This window comes from Perca flavescens, chromosome 18 (assembly GCF_004354835.1).
Source record: "Perca flavescens isolate YP-PL-M2 chromosome 18, PFLA_1.0, whole genome shotgun sequence".
Classification (NCBI taxonomy): Eukaryota; Metazoa; Chordata; class Actinopteri; order Perciformes; family Percidae; genus Perca; species Perca flavescens.
In genome coordinates this window covers 12824375-12844509 of record NC_041348.1, presented here as the reverse complement: position 1 = coordinate 12844509, position 20135 = coordinate 12824375, and the positions used below count along the sequence as shown (strand labels likewise).

Below are 20135 nucleotides of genomic sequence, written 5' to 3'. Positions count from 1 at the left end.
AGAGAACAGACAGCTAGAGCTGCAATTTTTTGAGAGTTCCTCCCAATCTATAGCTTTATGATTACCAACTTCCATCTGACATCTTATCAGTTTGGCAGTGAAGAGATTCAGGAAATACAGTGAAGGCATCAGTGAGTCCTCAGGCTTCCTGGACCTTGTGGAGCTAAGTTTTAGGTTCGTTTTTGTCATGCTCAAATAGATTGAATTCTGATTTTGGAAATCAAAAGCATCAACTATTTGGAAACAATAGTCGTTTTGAAACTGAGCAACACCCACGACAACAACAAAGAACTTGTACATTTGCTTCTGTGTGTGCTTTTGCTATGTGTGTTGCATGCATAGAGTGTGTGTGTGTGTGTGTGTGTGTGTGTGTGTGCGTGTGTGAGTGGTCCAGTTCCTGTTTGGACACCAACCAGCAGCAGTTATCCGGCCAGCTTTCAAATCTGTCCCTCATCTCTGAAGACCTGTCATCCGTCAACAGACCCCCCACACACACATGCACACGCACACGCACAGACACACACATACACACACACACACACACACACACACACACACACACACACACACACACACACACACACACACACTTCTGCCTTTCTTAAAATACAGCATTCAGTGACCTTCTTCACCAGCTGTCCTCGTTTTGAGAAGCTATCAAGGGAAGCAGAGAAGGCCTCCGAAGAGCCAAATTAATTCTTTGCTTTGAGCCGTGACATAACGCCTGCTGCAGCACCACAAAAAACCCTTCAACTGGCAACTCACCGCATAGCTTCAGTGTGTAGCTATGTTAACTGTGCCTCGTCATACATTCATAATAAGGAGGTCTGAGGAAAATATGAATTCCTACTGCTATTGCTGACCTTGAGATATATTGCATATTGAAACACAGCCCAATTAGGCTAAACCCAAGATCCCATGTCCAAGAGAGGAGACAGGGTCGCCACCTTGTCAGCAATAGGCTTTTTGAAGAAAAAGGACTTTGCCATGTAATGCATGCAAGTTGTTTGTGTGTGTGTGTGAAAGAGTGCAGCAAGGAAAGGAAACACCATACCTTCATTTACATTATTTCCACTGTATGGGACTATGAAAATGAAAAAGAACGACACAGGTAAAGAAAGTGAGAGAGACTTAGGCAGAATAGTCAGCATGCTACATTTCTGTATTATGTATCTCTCTTCCTGTGTGTGTGTGTCTGTGTGTGTGTGTGTGTGTGTGTGTGTGTGTGTGTGTGTGTGTGTCAGTGCCCTTTCCCAACTCCTCTCAAATAAGTCATCTGTGGCGTTGCAGGAGTTTTTCTTAAGAATCCTCTCTTCAGTTCCAGGAATTTAAAATTATACTCCTGCATACCTCCACCATGCATGTACCGTAATGAGTGTTTCCCCTAAAAGGATTGGTTTCAAAAGAGAAGGCTAGCTGTGAAATGTGCTTGGTGGTGTCTTGGTATTTTTAAGTCAGAAGATGCTACATGTTGCATTTGAACTTTTGTTTAGCATTGTGAAATGAAATATGATAACTTCATATAATTACAGTGGACAAACAGGAGTGCTTGGTTGCTTTTAGAGTCAGTTTTATCATTTTCGTTAAAAACCTGTATTCACTGATTCTTTGGACACCTGTGGGCAGTGGAACAAGCTGCAAACAAAAAACTGACATATTATCACCTTATAAAGTTTATACTGTATGGTAAACAGCAAACTATTGACTAATCGAGCTGACATAGAGCAACATTAGCATTCATTTGGAGATGTGTTTCTGGCAACTTGATGTATTTAAGTCTAATACACTCTCCTTTCAGCTATTTTTGGTTTCCACCAACTTTAGCTGCTAAATGCTCCACTATGTTCACCCGCTGGTTACTGACTTTGCATGTCTGCTGTTTGGTGCTGGGCAGGTAGCATACAATGGATTTATCTGGAGTTATTTTGCTGCTGGAAACAAGGTTGATGAGAGCAGTGATAGTAAACCAAAACAGTCCAGGCCACAGAAAGAGCTGATGGGAATTGTTAATACATAAGTATTGATTAGTGCTGCTTCAAACCCTGCTGCTTGCTGTCATAAGGAGGAGGTTAACTGTTTTTATTGAGTTCTTATCTTTCATTTCATTGAAGACGGTAAACACATCGGAATTTATTTTCTCTGACTTTTCTTTTGTTGCAGCATCTGAAAAAGAACTCCTACTGCTGTCGAGCAGTCCAGCTAATTTCTTGAAAAATCATCCACCACTTAGTTTTAACACTAGTAGAGGCTCAAAAATCTTCTTATTTATATATGCCTAATTTTTTCTACTAGTCTTTCACAAAATAATGTTCAGTAATAATTTGTAGTTTTGGTAAAACACTACATACTAGTTGACTTTTCTCATGTAATGAAACTTTTGTGTAGTATGTATAGTATGTAGCCCAAAATGCACCAGCTACCATACTGCACTTTGAAACTTTTGTGTGTAACACTCCCCTCCCTCACATAATCAGTTGCAACTGCTATTCCCACCGCTTGTAAAAGGTGACTTGTGCTGAAGCCAGAAACCTCCAAACCATAGAGGACAGTTTCCAGCAGGAGTTCAGTGGGGAATGTTCCTTAGACAGAGCATAACCCTGGAGAGCTTCATTAGCACATGGGGCCATACATAATGAACACTCATGCACAGATCTAAAATAGCAGCTAGCATAATAGAGCTGAAGAGTAACCAAGCGTGCAACATGTAAGCGCACACACACAATGGATTTTACTTTTGGTTTGCACTCAGTGCTCCCTGTGGGTATCGTGTGTGTGTGTGTGTGTGTGTGTGTGTGTGTGTGTGTGTGTGTGTGGGGGGGGGGGCATTATTGATGCTAGGCAGAGATGATGCAGATCAAAGTGATGAGGGAACATAGTGGCCACCCCTACATCACCCAGTGAGAGGGTGAGACATAGAAAGCAACAGAGGGAGAAAGAGGCTGGCCACATACTGGCTCTCTTCGTCCTCTCTTCGTCCAGTCCTCCATGTCTCCTCCAACCTGTTTGCTCACCCTCTCTGTATTCCTCCCTCCTTCTCCTGCTGCTTTCATCCAACTCCAGTAACCATCCCTGGGATTGCGTCATGAGCACTCAGATCCAAATTAACAGATTGCAAAGAGTCATGTAGGATAGAAGAGGATATGAGCAGTAGGAAAGTGGGGGGGACCCGAGTTTCCATGACGACTGCACAGACTCCTGCTTGTCGAACTAACGAGTGTGTGTGTGCATGTATGTGTGGTTCTGTGTTGGTTCAAGGCTTGCACAGTGGGGAGACACCATTAGATTTTTTTCCTTTTCATTCAAGTAAAAAATAATTAGCATGTCTCCCACGTAATAACATGTATTCACACTACACACACACATACACTAACGCACACTGTTGAAAACAACGTGAAACATATGGCCTCATCATTAGTTCTCTTTTACAGCCAAAAAAAGGTGGCCTGGTAAGCCTTTAGTCTGGAGGATAAGACGGAGATGTCGGTCTTATTTCTCCTTTTTGGTTAAAAGAAAATGGGATCTGACCACATTTGTGATGGTGGAAAAAAAAAGCCTGGAAGTACAAAGCTTAAAGTCATACCATATTAACTCCTGAAAAGTCCAATTTGATGTAATACATGGTTATGTTAAGAAAATGTTTCAAACTGCTCTTCTTTGAATCAAGCTGAGTGAATGAGCTAAATGACTTGCCTTGACAATTGATAAAAAGATAATCACAATCAACATGAGGTGTGACCAATTTAAGGTGGACATATGCCAATGTGAACTGGACCATGTGGCCGCAAGTAACAGAAGATGAAAAGAAGCAACATGTCAGAATATAGGGTCTGGAGGTGTGCGGGAACAGCATCTGTCATCGTGCTGGGCACCGCTGACTCTTGGGTGGCGTTTTGATTGGATCATTAGCAGGACAGTCACAACTGAGTGCACATGCTGGTAATGACGAACAAACCTTGCCATGTCTCTTTCTCTAACTTTCCATTCTCAATCAATTACTAAGTTCTTGATTCTCAAACTATCACAAGCTAGGAATCAAGCGTGAACCTAGGGGGGTCCGGGGGGCATGCTCCCCCAGGTACATTTTTTTTACATTTACATAAGCTATTTGCACCATTCTTCAAGCCATTTGATAATAGAATGCCTACAAATCTGTACAGCATTTGAAAAAAAAAAAAAATGGTCTCACTACAATGAAATGGCTACTTTAGGGACTAACATCATCCCACATATTTACAATTTGTCTCACCTTTCCAGTCATACCCAATTTATTCCAATTCCAATTTATAATATTCAAATACACCATTTTAGAATAGGTGAAAATAACATGTATACTGTATTAGAAAAACTGTATTGTTTTTACCTCAAACTGCATGGGCATGTCTGTAAAGGGAAGACTTATGGTTACCCATAGAACCTATATTCATTCAGATATCTTGAGGTGAGAGGTCACATGACCTTTTTGAAAAGGGCAATGCCAGTTTTTCCTGTGAAAATGTTGCCTAATTTAGAGCATTATTTGCCCCCGTCCCAACAAGCTAGCATGACATGGTTGACACTGGATTCCTTAGGTCGTCTAGTTTCATATGAACCTATATAATTACTTTAGCTGTGAAACGGAACCCGCTACAGCCTCTTAAAGGACGGTAAAGTTAGGACTTCAGAATCTGACTCACAAAATTAGGAGGTTCTTAATAATGCAGAGATGCCTACTTGCATTGCAGAGATGCTGTAGCTAGGTTTTAGGTTTAGGTATATCACATGCATGTGTGTACACACACATACACACAACTATCATTGTAGTGAGCTGTTCAGCAGGGTCTCCACCAGGGATAGTTATAGCTGTCCATTAGTGGCTGCGCTGAACCCAATGGAGAAACTGGGTCAGAACTGTATGAGAGAGAAAGTATGTTGTATCTTCCTCTCTCTGATTCACGAAGACTAACGCACACACACCAAACGTAGGGACACACAACAAGCCTTGCCCTGGTTGTTTGTGCCCTCGTCCATTAGCCCCATTGGAGCTATCTACATCCTGTCTTTCAGTCCATAATGGTTTCTATGTTTGTGTGTCTGTTGTTGTTTACATTCATCCATGGACTAAATGACTAATAAAGGGTTTTCCTGTGAGCTGATTCAACAACGCTTTGCCTCAAATATAATTTTGGGGCGTTTTAACCATGGTGAATGGACTGCATTCACAAAGAGCATTAATTACGAGAGCCAAGTGCTTTACAATGGTTCATATTCATTTCACTCACAAATAGATAGTATGAGAGCTGCAAGGCCAATGGCCTGCTCATGGGTTGAGTGTTTTGCTCAAGGACATTTCCAAATGCTATCAGGCAGAGCTGGAAAATATAGACTTAACTCTGCTGTATGTAACCAACATGTACGTGCTGCTGGGGGAGTGGGGTGCTGTCCAAAGCATGAATGTAAAGAACTGGGCTCATGTTATGTACAGCTGACTCTCTAAGGCTATATTGACAGAACTGACTGGGACATGTTACCAGAGTCATATTGCATTGACCAAGTGGCAACTTCCGGGATTGAAAAGTGAAGCCAATGCGGCAAACCCTTAAACCTGGATTCTTTCTAATTCCCAGCAGGGGACGACTGCAATGGTTGCAAAAAGCAGTCTGATTGTAGTAGTCTATGGGGAAATTATCCTACTTGATTTATTAGCTCAGTAAACATTTTCATAATGAGTTTATGGCCTCAATTGCTATTTTCAACACAAAATTTGCAACCCAATTGATGCACCTTGCTGACCGAACTAGCCAGCTAGCACTGACGTTAGATGGTATCACCAATGGGTGATGTTCCCTTCTTTTATACAGTCTATGATACTGACCAGGGGCAGACTGAGACAAAAATTTGGCCCTGGCAATTCCGTCCCTTACCGGCCCAATTTGCTTTATAATCATGCAAAAATCAGGCTCACGTGAGATTATGGCACCAGCAGTATGAGGCGCACTTACAAGCTTTCATAATGAAATAATACACACACTGGAGCAATTCATAAAACCTTCAAATAAACTATCTTAGAATAAAATGGAAATGCTTGCATATTTAAAACATATTATTACATACTTAAACACCCAAAACACCAAAGTGCGAAGACATAGCGAACCAGACGCAAGCTTTTATTTTGAAAGTAGAAGCCTGACGGCACCAGACAGGAGGCTCCAGGCTGCAGCCGTACAGTCTTACATATTTTTGTTAAACCAGCGTGAAACGCCAGTGTTGCCAAATTTTTTCTTTTCTTTTTTCCAGCAGCCCCAAACGGCCCAAGAGTGCACCGGATCTTCTGGCATTCGCCAGAACTGCCAGATTGCCAGATTGCCAGTCTGCCTATGGTATTGACGATAGAATAATATTGGTATTGATATTGATGAAATAAACAGTGTTGGTAGCTAAGTTAGATACACATTGTAACGTGAATAGATATTTTAGGTAAATCTTTAAATTTTCAGTCAAATAGTAAGCCAAGTGTTTTCAGGTGCCTTTAAGAAAAAGACCATTCTGGAAAGAGTACCCGACATGTTTAAAGTGAAACGTGAAATCAGGGACGCAAAAAACTGGTACAATGAAAAAACTATGAAAGAGGCTGGCAGAGAAAGTCATAGTCTCTGTATTTTACAGTATGAAAACTGTTGACAACAACCGACACCCGGAGGGGTCTCAGTGATTACAGCTTGGTTGCCTTCTTTCCTAAAAGGTTTTTGAAGACAGCAGGCTATAAACAATGTCAAGTTGCTTTACATTGTTTTGTCTCAGGATTTCACATTAATACCCATAATCCCAAATGTGTCCTTGTTTGCTATTCCAGCATTGTATGTAGCATGCTGAATATCGTTAACAAACATAACTCTGGGCATTCTCTGCTAGCTGTCTCTGGCGTCATGTCTTCTGACATCATTTTGCATATGGATGACTGACGTCGCATGAGAACAGATATTGCAGAGATGGTTGATTACTATATAATAGCCTTTCCTCAGGGGAATTAAATTTGCCAATGTCCGGATGTCGATTGAGGGGATGGGTTGAGACAGCGGGTTAGGTAATGGGTAATCAGAAACAATTTTGAGGGAAACGACGGTTGCTAACAGAATGAAATCCGACCGGAACTCTGAAGTGATCACTAAAATAAAACAGCAGCGTCTCTTTCTGTCATCTGGAAAAATCTGCTTAATTCCACACTGATTAGACCATGATGATCCTCTTTCATACAGCTCATATGACTTTGAAATCATTTTAATTCTGGTGTTATTGACAAGAAAGCTTTAGCAACCATGAAAAGATGATAAATGTCACCACAGGACCACATTAAAAGGAGCACAGTTCAATAACTCGAGTGATTTACAGAACAAGCAGGCAGTTAACAAGAAAAATACAATCATCTTTGACTCGACCATCCCATCCTGTATTTAACAGCCTCTGGTCAGCATTTTAGTCTGACTACTTAATTTCTCTTCATACTGCTGAATGTGAATGATCTACTGCATGTGAGGTGTCGGGCTAGATGTCTATACTGTACCTCCCACACTCAACTCTAAGTGGTTTCAAAGAAACAAGGAGCTGTCACTTTGAGAGTGGGTGGTTATGGGGTTGTCTCCAACAGAACTCTTTTGATTTATGCATCTTTAAAGAAAAACACACTACCACATTTGTGGTAAATGTACACTATGCTCTTCTTTTGACAACAAGTGTAAAAACGTGACTGGAGGATCACATCGAAGTGTCTCCTTGGCAGGCAGAGGTAATTTTCATTACCCTGGCAGTGTGCTGCAATATGCTTTGTACTGCATTAGATTAAAAATCTTGTCAAAATCATTTTGAGAGTTCAAGAGAAAATGTCTGTTACTACCTTTGTGTCTAGTGGATGCACTAGTACCACATTATAATATTAGTGTTATGATCATGACAAACTACATGTCCATAATGGTTTCATTTTACAAACATCTTACAATTGAGACGACTATAGGGTCCAGAGATCCTTGTGCAACATTGCATGTTACAGATGACATTTCTGCTTTTAATAGAACATAAGTGTTAAGTTGATGTGATATACCTTATTGGTAACTCAAAATGGTGAAGTTCTTTCCCTCTGGTTGGTATCTAGGATCTTCCTCAAGGACACATCGACACGTGGGATCAAATATGAGCACTCCGACTGGGGTGTGATCTCACTATACACAGGCCAATCTGCTGTCCCTGTTATATTGTTATGCTGCCATGCTGTGCAGATTACACCTAAATTTACAGCAATACAGCCACACTGTATGTTTCGTTCTTGCAGAAAAATAAACATATTTGCAATAATTCATACAGTGGTCTGCATTGTAGTAATGCTTGGCAGGTCTCAGCCATTACAGAGGTGCAATGCGCAGTCACTTGATGCCAGTCAGTGGCCCAGGTGTATAAAAGCTTGCATATTAATACTGCCACACTGATGCTATATTAATGCTGAACACTGGGATGCAACGATGGTCTTACCATGCTCTTCAGCTGCACAATCGTCCTACAATGATAGTCAAAATGACAACGTTGGGAAGTGCGCAACTCACATAGGAAAAGCACTCATGCTAAAACATCCACTACACAATGAGCCGTGTATGTAGCATACAGCAGTGTCATGATGGTATTACATCCTCCAGTATCCCATTAATAATGACAGCCAAGGACTCCCCACAGCAAGGGAGCTCTATGTTTCAAGGCAACTAAGCAGTTTTCACTGATATACAGCCAAACAACCCTTTAACATACTGTTTCTATAGTGTATGCAACCACATAAAGTACATCAAGTATTGGTATTTAAACACATATATTCTGATATCAGCTAAGCTAGATATTTAAGTGGAAAAACATTCAAAAATATTTGGAGGTCATCTTACAATTTTGCTCAGAAGTACCAGTGCCATATCTCACTAAACCTGGGCCAGGTCGCCCCCCAGTGGTGTAAATGAACAGCCAGTGTTCAGTTACAGATACAGTATATAGTTTGGTTCAAGGACAATTTAGTCACATTTAACCAAAATTATGTCTCTAGTCACAGCATATGAAACATCTATGTTGTCCATTAATTTTCTAAAGGGCAAAATACTGACCCAAGATCTGTGTAAAAAAAATTTTTTATTATTCTGCAAGGCCAGACCAACCAACCAAAAAAGTCTTAAGATATTTAAACATTTAAAATGTTTGAAATGTCTGTTGCTGGATTGCCATTTCTAGCCTCACCAGTTAATACTTGGAACATGTCTTTTTTGTTTTGCACATGCAAGGATTGAAAGACATGCTGAGCCGTGCACCCTGGATACCCTGACAGTGGATCCTGCCATGCAACAGGCCAGTAACTTAAAAAACGCGCTATGGTGAGAATGTGATGTAAATAATGAAAAATATCAGAGTGTACAGTTTCAACAAACACGTCACAAATCAAGAGTTATTTCAAATTTGAGTTTCCATTTAACATCTTTTCAATAAAATGTCTTACCTTTGGCCTTTCATCCAAGATTTGTTGGCGGATATCCTTCTGCTTCTCCAGTAGTCTCTCCTGTCTTTTACTCTGTGCGTCTTCCAACTACACACACACACACACACACACACACACACACACACACACACACACACACACACACACACACACACACACACACACAGAGATACTATAAGGTCTTTGTATGTCATCAATAGTATTACTGCGCCACCCACAAATGTTTTGTGTAGGTAATGGTGTGTATCATAGGTGTCAATACAAATTTAAATTTGAAAGTTTTGAATTAAAGGAGCCAGTTGAGGTGGTTGGGGCATCTGGTAAGGATGCCCCCTGGGCACCTCCCTAGGGAGGTGTTCTAGGCACGTCCAGCTGGGAGGAGGCCTTGGGGAAGACCCAGGACTAGGTGGAGGGATTATATCTCCAACCTGGCCTGGGAACGCCTCGGGATCCCCCCAGTCGGAGCTGGTTAATGTGGCTCGGGAAAGGGAAGTTTGGGGTCCCCTGCTGGAGCTGCTGCCCCCGCGACCCGACCCCGAATAAGCGGACGAAGATGGATGGATGGATGAATTAAATCAAATGACTTCAACCGTAGTATGGCATTATAGGCATATTATTTGCTGATGTTATGCATTATACATTCTCTATCCAACCACAGCCATGTCCTCTCTTACCCGTTTAATGTACTGCACCACCTCGTTGACAAACGATCTGTTGATCTCCAGCTTCTCTCTGTGGGCAGAATTTTTATCAACAGTCAAACCAAGCAACCAGCCCCACCAGAGCTCAATCTCTAGTGTTTAGTGACATCTAGTGGTAATATAAATATAACAACCTACAAGGACTGTTTACTGTTAATAATGTTCAATACAGATACTTACTCCTCTGTCACATTCTTGTCTTTAGATTTGGCTTCACTGATCTTCTCTTGCCTTTTCTTGTCCATTTTCTTCTTGATATCCTTCTTTTCTCTGTAGATGGCAAGATGGAGAAAGAAGATACAAAAAGAATGAGAATGTAGGATCCTTTTGTGTTTGTGTAAATATGTGTGTGTATGCTGTATACTGAACACAGTCTTACTTCTCACAGATGTCTCTGAGTTTTTTGATCTGAGCGCTCTGGCACTCCTCTGCTATAGTGGTCAGCTTCTCAACCAGCTAGAGAGAGAAACAAAGACAGTCATAATCTGACACAAAAATAGGGTAAAGAGAGTATGATGGGAAAAATCTGCTTTTAATTATTGAGGATTGTAGTCAATATTTCACTTTAAAGGGACAGTTCACGCCAAATCAAAAATATATATTTTTTCCTCATACCTGTAGTGCTATTTATCAGTCTATTGTGATTTGGTGTGAGTTGCCCAGTGTTGGAGACATCGTCTGTAGAGATGTCTGCCTTCTCGCCAATATAATGGAACTAGATGGCACTTGGCTTCGAGTGCTCAAAGCGCCAAAAAATCAACAGGAATGTCTACTTTCAGAAATCATGACCCAGTTGCTCAAGATAATCCACAGACCTGGTTCGGAATAGTTTCATGTAGGAACTATTTTCTTGACAACGAACTACACCCGGAAAATGTATGACGCCGCTCAGAACTCCCTCTTGGTCCAACCATAGACTTTATATAAAGATGGACAACACGCCTTCACTTCCTCCCACTGTACAAAAGTGAAGCCCAAATATCCCGGATAATTTTGGAGCCAGAGCGATCGGGCGGTGGAGCTGCAGTATTAAAGTCAAGCACCACAAGCCGAGTGTCATCTAGTTCCATTATATTGGAGAGAAGGCAGACATCTCTAAGGCGGATATCTCCAACACTGGGCAACTCACTCCAAAACAATCTAGACTGTTAAAGGTGCCCTGCCACATGTATTTCATTACTTTGTGGTAATGTCTAAAGTTCTACCATGGACTCTGTACAAATTTTTGTGGAAAAAATGCCTTGGTTACCTTGTTTCAAGCCATTCTAGCGTGGTATAGAAAGCCTACAGCAAGACTCAGCTTGATTTCTGCCAGTTCTCATTAATATTCAACAAGCTAATCTGTTTGAATCTGATTTGCTAACAGCTAGCCAATGATAGCCTGGCTGTCAGAATCCTTTACCCAGCCCAACTGGGTGAGCTAATGAATAGTAATGAGCTCAGGCAATATGATGTCAGACTGATTTCTCTGCTTATTTCTTTTCAGTGGCAAGAGCTGGCAAAGGATGTAGCAGTTCATTTTCATATTCACAACATAACACAAACACATATGGACCTAACATATTTCAAAAAAATACAAGGAAAAACGGTTTTGTATGGCAGGACATCTTTAAATAACACTACAAGTAAGATATGTAATATAATATGTATTTTTGATTTGGGGGTGAACTGTCCCTTTAATTGAAGCCACATTCGTTGAGATGTCCTAATTAAACAAAATTCAGATCATGGAAACAACACAATCTCCTTCATGCTTGTTGTCTTTTGCTTGAATAAACCTTTGTGACACCTCAGCTGTGCTCACTGTGCAGGTGTACTGGAGCAGAAGACATTCATTTTTCCAAACCATACAACAGAACATGTGCACAGGCAGCAGAATGATGGCTGTATATATTCATTCAGCATTATATCCACTACAACACAAGTCTGGGCAAGCTCCTGCATGTGTGTGGCTTACACGTGCCTATTTATCCTACTGCTACATACACTATGCACTTGTTTATATATGTATGTTTATATGTGCTGTTTATATGGAAACACTGACTACCCTAACTGGTATTATAAACTCTGGGAAAGTGAATAATAGTCACTCAACAAGCTATACATATGTTAGCCATAAATAGGCAGCTAACAGAGGTACAGCTAGTACGAGCTAGTCTTCATTTTGTTTGAAAATACTTTGAACGTCAACAAGAAGTAACGTCACCCAACATCGCTTAGAGCACCTTTAATGTCTATTCTTTCAGATTTTCCAGTTATTTAGCCATTTCACTACAAATTGCAAAAGCATTTTAAAGGCCCTAAAGAATTAGAGCCTTGCATGTGCATGCAAATGGAGTTTGAATTTTTTGCCCATACTCCATATTGTCAGTAGCGCTAGTAAAGGAGGACACTAGAAATCAGACATTGACAAGAAAGGTGTAGATATATACATCTCTTGAAAGTGAAGTGAAAACAGACAGTATGAGACATATTTATTGCAGCCCTTTTGCTTAGTATTTACTTAACTAATATTAGTTAGTATTTACTACCTGCTTGATGTGTTCTCGTTTCTGGTACTTTTCGCTGTAGTACTGCTCCTGGCGAAGTGTGAGGAGCTGCTGCTGCTGCTCCTCCTTCAGCTCTGCAAGCCTCTGGCTGCACTCCTGATCCAGCTCACACAGCTCCTGGTCCAGGCTTGACAGAGAGTGTTCGGACCGACTGGACACACACACACACACACACACACACACACACACACACACACACACACACACACACACACACACACACACACACACACACACACATACACACACACAATCAGAACATTTGCAAATTAAGATACTTACTTTTTTCAGTTTAGTGGTCCCTACTCATTCTATAACTGGACATTGTAAAGGAAAGTATATTATATGTATCTTTATAAACAATAAAACTTCTACTATTAAGAAAACCTGTAACACAGATATGCACATGGATGCCCTCATCATGGCTACTGGTCATCAAATAAAACGTTTTTAGGGAATGGTGCTATGAACATTGATGCTATTTCAAACACTAGGAGGAGCACTTATCTTCTACCTTGAAGTAATTTGGTTGAAATGTGTTATCTGTCTACGCTCTGTGGTCCACACTGGCTGAGAGGACTGTAATCGTTGCTGTGTGATGGACTCCTGAGGGCCCTGAACGACTCCCTGAGGCTTGGAGGAAGCTTTATCCCCTTATTCTTATTATACACATAGCTCAGCCTCTTTTTCTTTCGGAAGAATGCAATGTCTGCTCTGTACGGTTTATTTTGGAGCAATACAATATGCAACAGTGAATTTTAAATATGTATTTACAAGTGCATGATGTACTGTGTATTTCTGTAGATGGAAGACAGAAAGAAAGGAATGAATAAGGAAAGGAGGGAGGCAAAATCCATACACCATTTTACATACTATGTTATCAAGAAGATTGTATTGTTGTAATTAATTTATTTATGGCATTCCCACTTTCCCTGAACTTGATATTAATTTACATTATTTCCCAGAATGACTTTCAACTAAGACAGAGACTGCCAAAACCTTCTCTTCTCTTACTTTGGCTCGTTTATTTGGTGGATTTCCTTTTTGTAAAGACAGATAGAGCAAAAGTCAAAGACCTCAAATGAAAGAGGTGAAGAGGGAAACCAATAGTAGGGCAGTTTGAAGAGGAGAAGAGGAGGAGGCTACCTACCTTTTCTTACCGTCTCGTTTGCGGCTCTTCTGCAGGGCAGAGCGCCGGCGCTGATGCTGGCTCTGTAGCTCGGACACACGCGCAGTGTGCTCCTTGATCAGCTCGCTGGTCTTGCGGTGGTGTTTCCGAACCAGCTCCTTCATCTCCTTGTACTGCTTCCTCTGCTCTCGGACAAAGCCCTTCTGTTGCTTCAACTCCTCCACCGTCTGAGCCTCTAATTCTAAAGGCAGGGGACGGAGGACCAAAAGAATGATGGGACAAAAGTGAGCAAGAGACAGGGTGACAGACTGTACAATACATTTTGTGAAGCCAAGTTTAATTTGTTCTGTGAAGCACTTTGCAATGTGGATTTCAAATGCTCTATACATAAAGGTAATTATTATTATTTAACTGTGAATGCAAATCAGTTTGTACAATATTCAAATAGTGTGGACATACAGTACATAAGCACCATGATGTTACAGCTGATTTCAGCAACTGCTTTGTAGCTAAAATTATCAGCACTTTTAGAAGTTGCATTGCAGTGATGAATATACCAACAGAATAATCCCATTATATCTAGAGACATAAAGTCATAAGCACTGCATTTACAACACATATGACTCGTACTTTACATGACAGCATATGGTTAAGTGTGAATTTCATGAACTTCAAAAATCTTTTCATGAAAAAACATTATATGTTGTATTTCTGGTAAGTCTTTATCCTGCAAACTTAATCAATTTACTCAATATTCTTGACAGGATTATGCCCAAACTCATGTATCATGTACGTGACCACCAAAACCAGTCAGTCTGAGTCTGAATAATAACCACATAAGGGTGTGCATCAGGATGATGTTTAAAAACAAAACCTTACCAGTGAGGACACTTTGAATGATGTCTTCAGTCTTCACTGATGGTTTCAATAAGCCTGGTTACCAAAAACAAGTTCACATGTTGAGTTGCCACTTGGTTGCATAGCTACGTGACAAAATATCTCAGATCTTTTCTGAAATGGTTCTGATTTTTGTTATTACAACAGAGAAATTATATTTTCATGTTCTTTTAATATAGATTATGAATATTGTCTGGGCGCCAAGTAACTTCTTTATGAACAATAGAACCTTGTTTATCTCCTCCACCCCCCCCAAACATCTAATTAACATACAGAGAAGCACACATTTTCTGTTATTATATTAATATAATGTCATGATAATCTTTTTTCTCTTTTCAGTTGTGGCTATTATCTGTAACCCGTAATCCTCAAAATCTTGTCCATAAGAGACATTGACAGATAAATTATGAATGTATTATCATGATTAACAACAGAAGATTAATTGCAACATTTCATAAAAAGGTTCAAAATGTAAGGGTATTTACTAAAGCAAACTAAAATTAAATCAAATGTATTATCTCATCGAAGAATCTGCACATTTTCTTATAGAACAATTATTGTGTATTTCTAATGTTTAACAATATATTTGAAGCAAGTGTTACTCAAAGTGAATATGATGTTTCAACATAATGTTATAATTTCAGTGCATTTAGAACGCAGGTGACATTTAAGATATTGGGAAAATGGGATGATGGGATTTGAAGGCTGGTTATTCATGGAGTACCTGCAGACTGGGGCTGGTGTCCGACCAGTGAAGGGGGTTTGGGGGCGATAATGGGTGTGTGGCTCAGTCCGTTCTCTGCAGGCAACGTCACCCTCTGGTCCACCTTAGATTCTGAGGGGGCATCACTTCCTGCCTCCACCTGTCCATCGCATGGAAGATTCAACATTTAGATCAATCCAGTTAACACATCTGTGAATACAGCACTAACCACTGACTCCTCTGTAGAGCATTTTAAATATGAAGTACGGTAAAACGAACAGCACGTATATACACCTTCTCAGTGTTTACAAGTGGTGGTGCAGAAACACACACAATCAAACATTGCATAAATTGTCACACATTTCTTTGCTGCTTTCAGGTGATATCATTGCTATTTTAAACTTGAATATAAAGTTCACTGAATATCTAATTCTTCTGTGTCACAAAGCCTCCAAATACACAGTCATACAAGTTTTTTTTTTTTTTTTTTGGAAGAAAAACCTCCTTGAGTGGTGGTATCTGTTTTCAGAAGTCTCTTGTTGTACCTGTGTCCTGCAGGATAGTTTGTAGACATAGCTTTGGTAACCCACTCTCAACATTGTTCCAGTGCCGTGGCTCAGCAGATCTTAATTTCCCCTAGGCTGCGCTGGCTCTCGGTCTATATGCCCTTATCTCTGAAATGTTAAACCAATTTTAAATAATCTCTGTTCTAGTCACACTAGACAGCTCTTCTTCTTTCTTTCCCCACTCTCTCTACCTTCGTATCCACACAATGTGCTCTCCCTTTTGATGCTCTACCAGTTTGGTGACTGTTGCCATGGTCACAGCATGAAACAGCACTCCTTTGACATCCTCCTGGCTAATCATATCAGCTGGCAAATCAAATAATACAAGCCCCAAAGGAACAACCCTTTTTTTCCGGTCCCCTCTTGTTATAACCTGAGATGACCCTGTGTCCTACCTTGCCTCTCACATCCCTCCTTAGATAACATCCCTTTGTCTGCTCCCTGTTGCATTGCACCTACATTATTCCTTGGCTACTTGTACTCTCTGTCAAGTAAATTCAAAATGACACCACATTAACAAAGATTGCAGCTACTTTACCCTCAATGCAGCACCTACAAGGTTACCACTCTCCTTCTGTTGTTGTAATGTTGATGGCCCATTAGTTTACTGAGTTATGTCACTTGGAAAAAAGCAGAAGGTCACATTCTCTTAAGCAGCCAAGACTTGTTTAACTCTCTGAGCTGCTTGGCATTTAGGTTATGTTCAAACTGCAGCCTGTACTAAAGTTAAAGGTAGCTGCCAACTGTTGTATAGTGAATCACATCACAACAGTTAGTTAGCAGTTAGTCAGGCTGTGCTTTCAATGTAAAAGTAATTTGGAGATTCTTAGTGCCTAGGACAGAGATATGGTACCTTTTCTTTTCTAAACAAAGTTATGTTTATGTTTGGTGTCTCACCAAATCATATTTTGTATATCCTTAAGGTCTAATAAATGTGTTGAATGCATTTTCTTCCACATAGAAAATTTTCAGAGACACATTTTTGAATAATTTTGTGTATTTTTTACATCCACATTTTTGCTATTTACGCTTCTTCTTCCTTGCCTTTGTTGGTACATTGCTACATTTCTTGGCACATTATCACCACCAATTGTCGATCAGTTGAAATGAGGACGTGAAATAATCAACAGTGTATCACGTCGCCCGCAAGCATACAAGCATGCATGTGCGTCCTCGTTTGTGAGCTCCATAGAAATGTTTTTAGTGGTCAAAATCTCCACGGGGTACCTTTAAATACAGTCCGTTTAAGATTGACGCTATGCTTAAATCTGGGTTAGACCTATAACCTTACAATTACAGACCTTGATAGGATCGATATGAGGTCTAAGGAATTGTCATAGGTATTCATTTTTTAACTGACTGATTGATTTGGTTGTCAACCTCAAACCATATCCCCTTTTTGTGAATGAGACTTTCAACATGGTCAGAAAACGTGTCACAAACCAAAGTAAAGGTTGAGCTGGAGTTACCATGTACGTCTTATCAGCCATTTCAGCCAGACAAGTAAACGGATTTGTAAATTGTGTTCCTTTTTGACATCTAGAATCTAAACATGTCACAACACCTTAAAGCATAGCCTATAGGTGAAAGTACACAGAGTCACAATGACAGACCTATCCTCAGAGGAAACCTATAATCAGAGCCCGCAGGTGGATGCTGAAGGAAGTTTAATGAAATGCAGCAACAATACTGCCACAGCTGTGGCTGCAGTGCAGTTTATCATGGAGCGACTGGGTATGAAAAATGGTCCAAACAAAAGTCTGCTGATAATATCTTTGGGGATCTGTGCTGGAAACAAGCTGTGGTTCATAATCCATCCTTTCACTACAACGGTGCTGGTGGAAGGCTGTGGGTTTTAAAGTGCGGTGATATTAAAGACCTGCTTCTTTCTAAATTGCATCTTAATAGGGTTTTGCTGGAGAAAGGGAACTTCACTCTGTCTGCATCTTCTCATTCTCCCTACCATCTGTTTTTAATTCCTAAACCAATAAGATCCTAACAATGAAGCGAGCGGCCAGCTGGCTGAAGGACCACTCATCGTGATTAGTGACTGATCAGTGGCACAAAGCTTTCCACACATAAACACAAACAAATATGAGCACACACGTGTGGGATGTCCAGCATATGCGACACACACACACACACACACACACACACACACACACACACACACACACACACACACCTCTTTGTCACCCTCCTCCTCTCCTCCCTCCTCCAGAGTTAGAGCAGCCAGCTGATTGGCTCTCTGCTCCATCAGGTTGACATAGCGGATGGGATTGGACAAGGCTTCAATGACATCTGAGTATCAGAAAGAAAATGAAGCAGACTTTTGAACATGACTCTGGACCTGCAGTGTTTTCTGGACGAAAACATTTGACTTTTGGTTTTAATATGTTCACCTGACTTACCTGCAAATGTGTCTGGGACATAGTCCTTTACTTCTACATACACAAACAGAGCCGGCAAAGTCAGGGACTGGTTCTTCTCATTCCTTAGGCTGATGTAGTGATAGCCTGCAGAGTCAGATTGAGCGTCTATCAGTTCAGAAACAACAATTCAGGAGCTCAGCCTGCATCTGCAAGTGCTGCAAAGCATCCAGATAATTAAAAGACACTTCAGGAAACAACCACAGCTTATTCAAACATGTCACATTTAATTGTTCTGGTACTGTCTCTGGTTTCTGAGGGTGTATTTATTTTAAAGAGCTAAATGCTTCTATAACTTTGCTTCAGTGTATTTCCTTTATTCTCAGACTCTATTCCAAAAGTGGAATTTATTGTTAAATTAAACTGATGTTTAAATTGATGGTGGACAATAAGAGCTGTGTTTTGACAAATCTTTGTTACCTGGACGGATGGCTGACACAGGAATGATGCGGTGGCCGATGAACTTCCCTCCTTCTTCAAACACGGCTATCCTTAATGAAGCAAGTGTGGGCAGAACAACCTGAGGAACGTGTATAAAAAACACTCATTGTTAAAATGACACCACAGAGTTTGATACATTTCCGAAACAGTCTCAAATTTGATTTCAGCCTTTAGAACATTCAGTAATTACAAATGTCTGTGTGTATATTTGGCAGTGAATGTGTTCTCTGCACTGTATAAAGGTATATTGAAAGCTTGAAAGAGAACATAGAACCTTCTTGAAGACAATAGCCTCCTCTTCCCAGACAGGGTTGATGGCGTTGCCTTGAGAAGTCTTGGTCTTGAATGCTTTCCTCTTGGTATCCACCGGTAAGCCGAACATGTCGATCTCCACATACGTGCCTACTTTCTTATCTGACAGGAACTGGCCGGAAATGATCTGGAATGACCGTAGAAGGAAAGAAAGCAAGAGAGCATAAACGATGATCAAACACACACAGAGAGAGACAGACAGAGCTTTGCAGACACAAAAAGACCAACACAAAAATACACACACCTTTACAGACAGTGTGTTGGCTACTATCCCATCCACTGTGCTCTCAGTGAAAGGGTCAAAGTGTTTGTCCGGCCGCCTCATAAACTCCGGTTTGAGTCTGTAGCCACATTTCCCGTTGTACTCATACATGCCCAGGTTCAACTGCATGGACAAATCTGCGGAGTGAGGACAGAATAATAATATTAAGGTGAGTCAACAACACTGAAGTAAAACTGACAAACCAACTTTAAAAATGCAAACTTTATTATTTACATAATGAGGCATTAAAAAAGTTTTTAAATCATAAATTCTGCAAGGAATAAAGCATTTACACAATTTAAAAAGATGTAATCCAATCCAATCCAATCCACTTTATTTCTAGAGCACATTTTACAAACAAAGTTTCCAAAGTGCTGCACAGAAGACTCAGAACATACAAACAATTCATAAAAAAGAAATATATAAAATATAGAAAGAATAAAAGAAAGAATAAACACCACAGTGGACCACATAACTCACACAGAATTAAAAGCCAAAGAATAAAAGTGTGTCTTTAGACGTGCCTTAAAACACTCAACTGTAGGGGCAGTTCGGACATGGAGAGGCAGGGCATTCCAGAGTTTAGGTCCAACCACAGAAAAGGCCCTGTCCCCCCGAGTCTTAAGTAATAATAAGTAATAAAATGTAATAAA

General features: G+C 40.4%; 1 protein-coding gene across 2 annotated transcripts in view; it reads right to left on the bottom strand.

Moving 5' to 3' along the window:
- Positions 1 to 20135, bottom strand: part of plcb1l (phospholipase C beta 1-like) — a 119165-nt gene that overhangs the window by 6916 nt on the left and 92114 nt on the right. For both annotated transcript variants that reach the window (XM_028604520.1, XM_028604522.1), the window contains exons 20-32: positions 19465 to 19619; positions 19183 to 19347; positions 18888 to 18987; positions 18450 to 18554; positions 18224 to 18339; positions 15494 to 15632; positions 14752 to 14805; positions 13894 to 14113; positions 12726 to 12894; positions 10574 to 10650; positions 10375 to 10464; positions 10168 to 10225; positions 9494 to 9580 (exon numbers count right to left, since the gene is read on the bottom strand). In XM_028604520.1, coding sequence (XP_028460321.1) covers positions 9494 to 9580; positions 10168 to 10225; positions 10375 to 10464; positions 10574 to 10650; positions 12726 to 12894; positions 13894 to 14113; positions 14752 to 14805; positions 15494 to 15632; positions 18224 to 18339; positions 18450 to 18554; positions 18888 to 18987; positions 19183 to 19347; positions 19465 to 19619 — 1535 coding nt within the window. The remainder of the gene's footprint in view (positions 1 to 9493; positions 9581 to 10167; positions 10226 to 10374; positions 10465 to 10573; positions 10651 to 12725; positions 12895 to 13893; positions 14114 to 14751; positions 14806 to 15493; positions 15633 to 18223; positions 18340 to 18449; positions 18555 to 18887; positions 18988 to 19182; positions 19348 to 19464; positions 19620 to 20135) is intronic.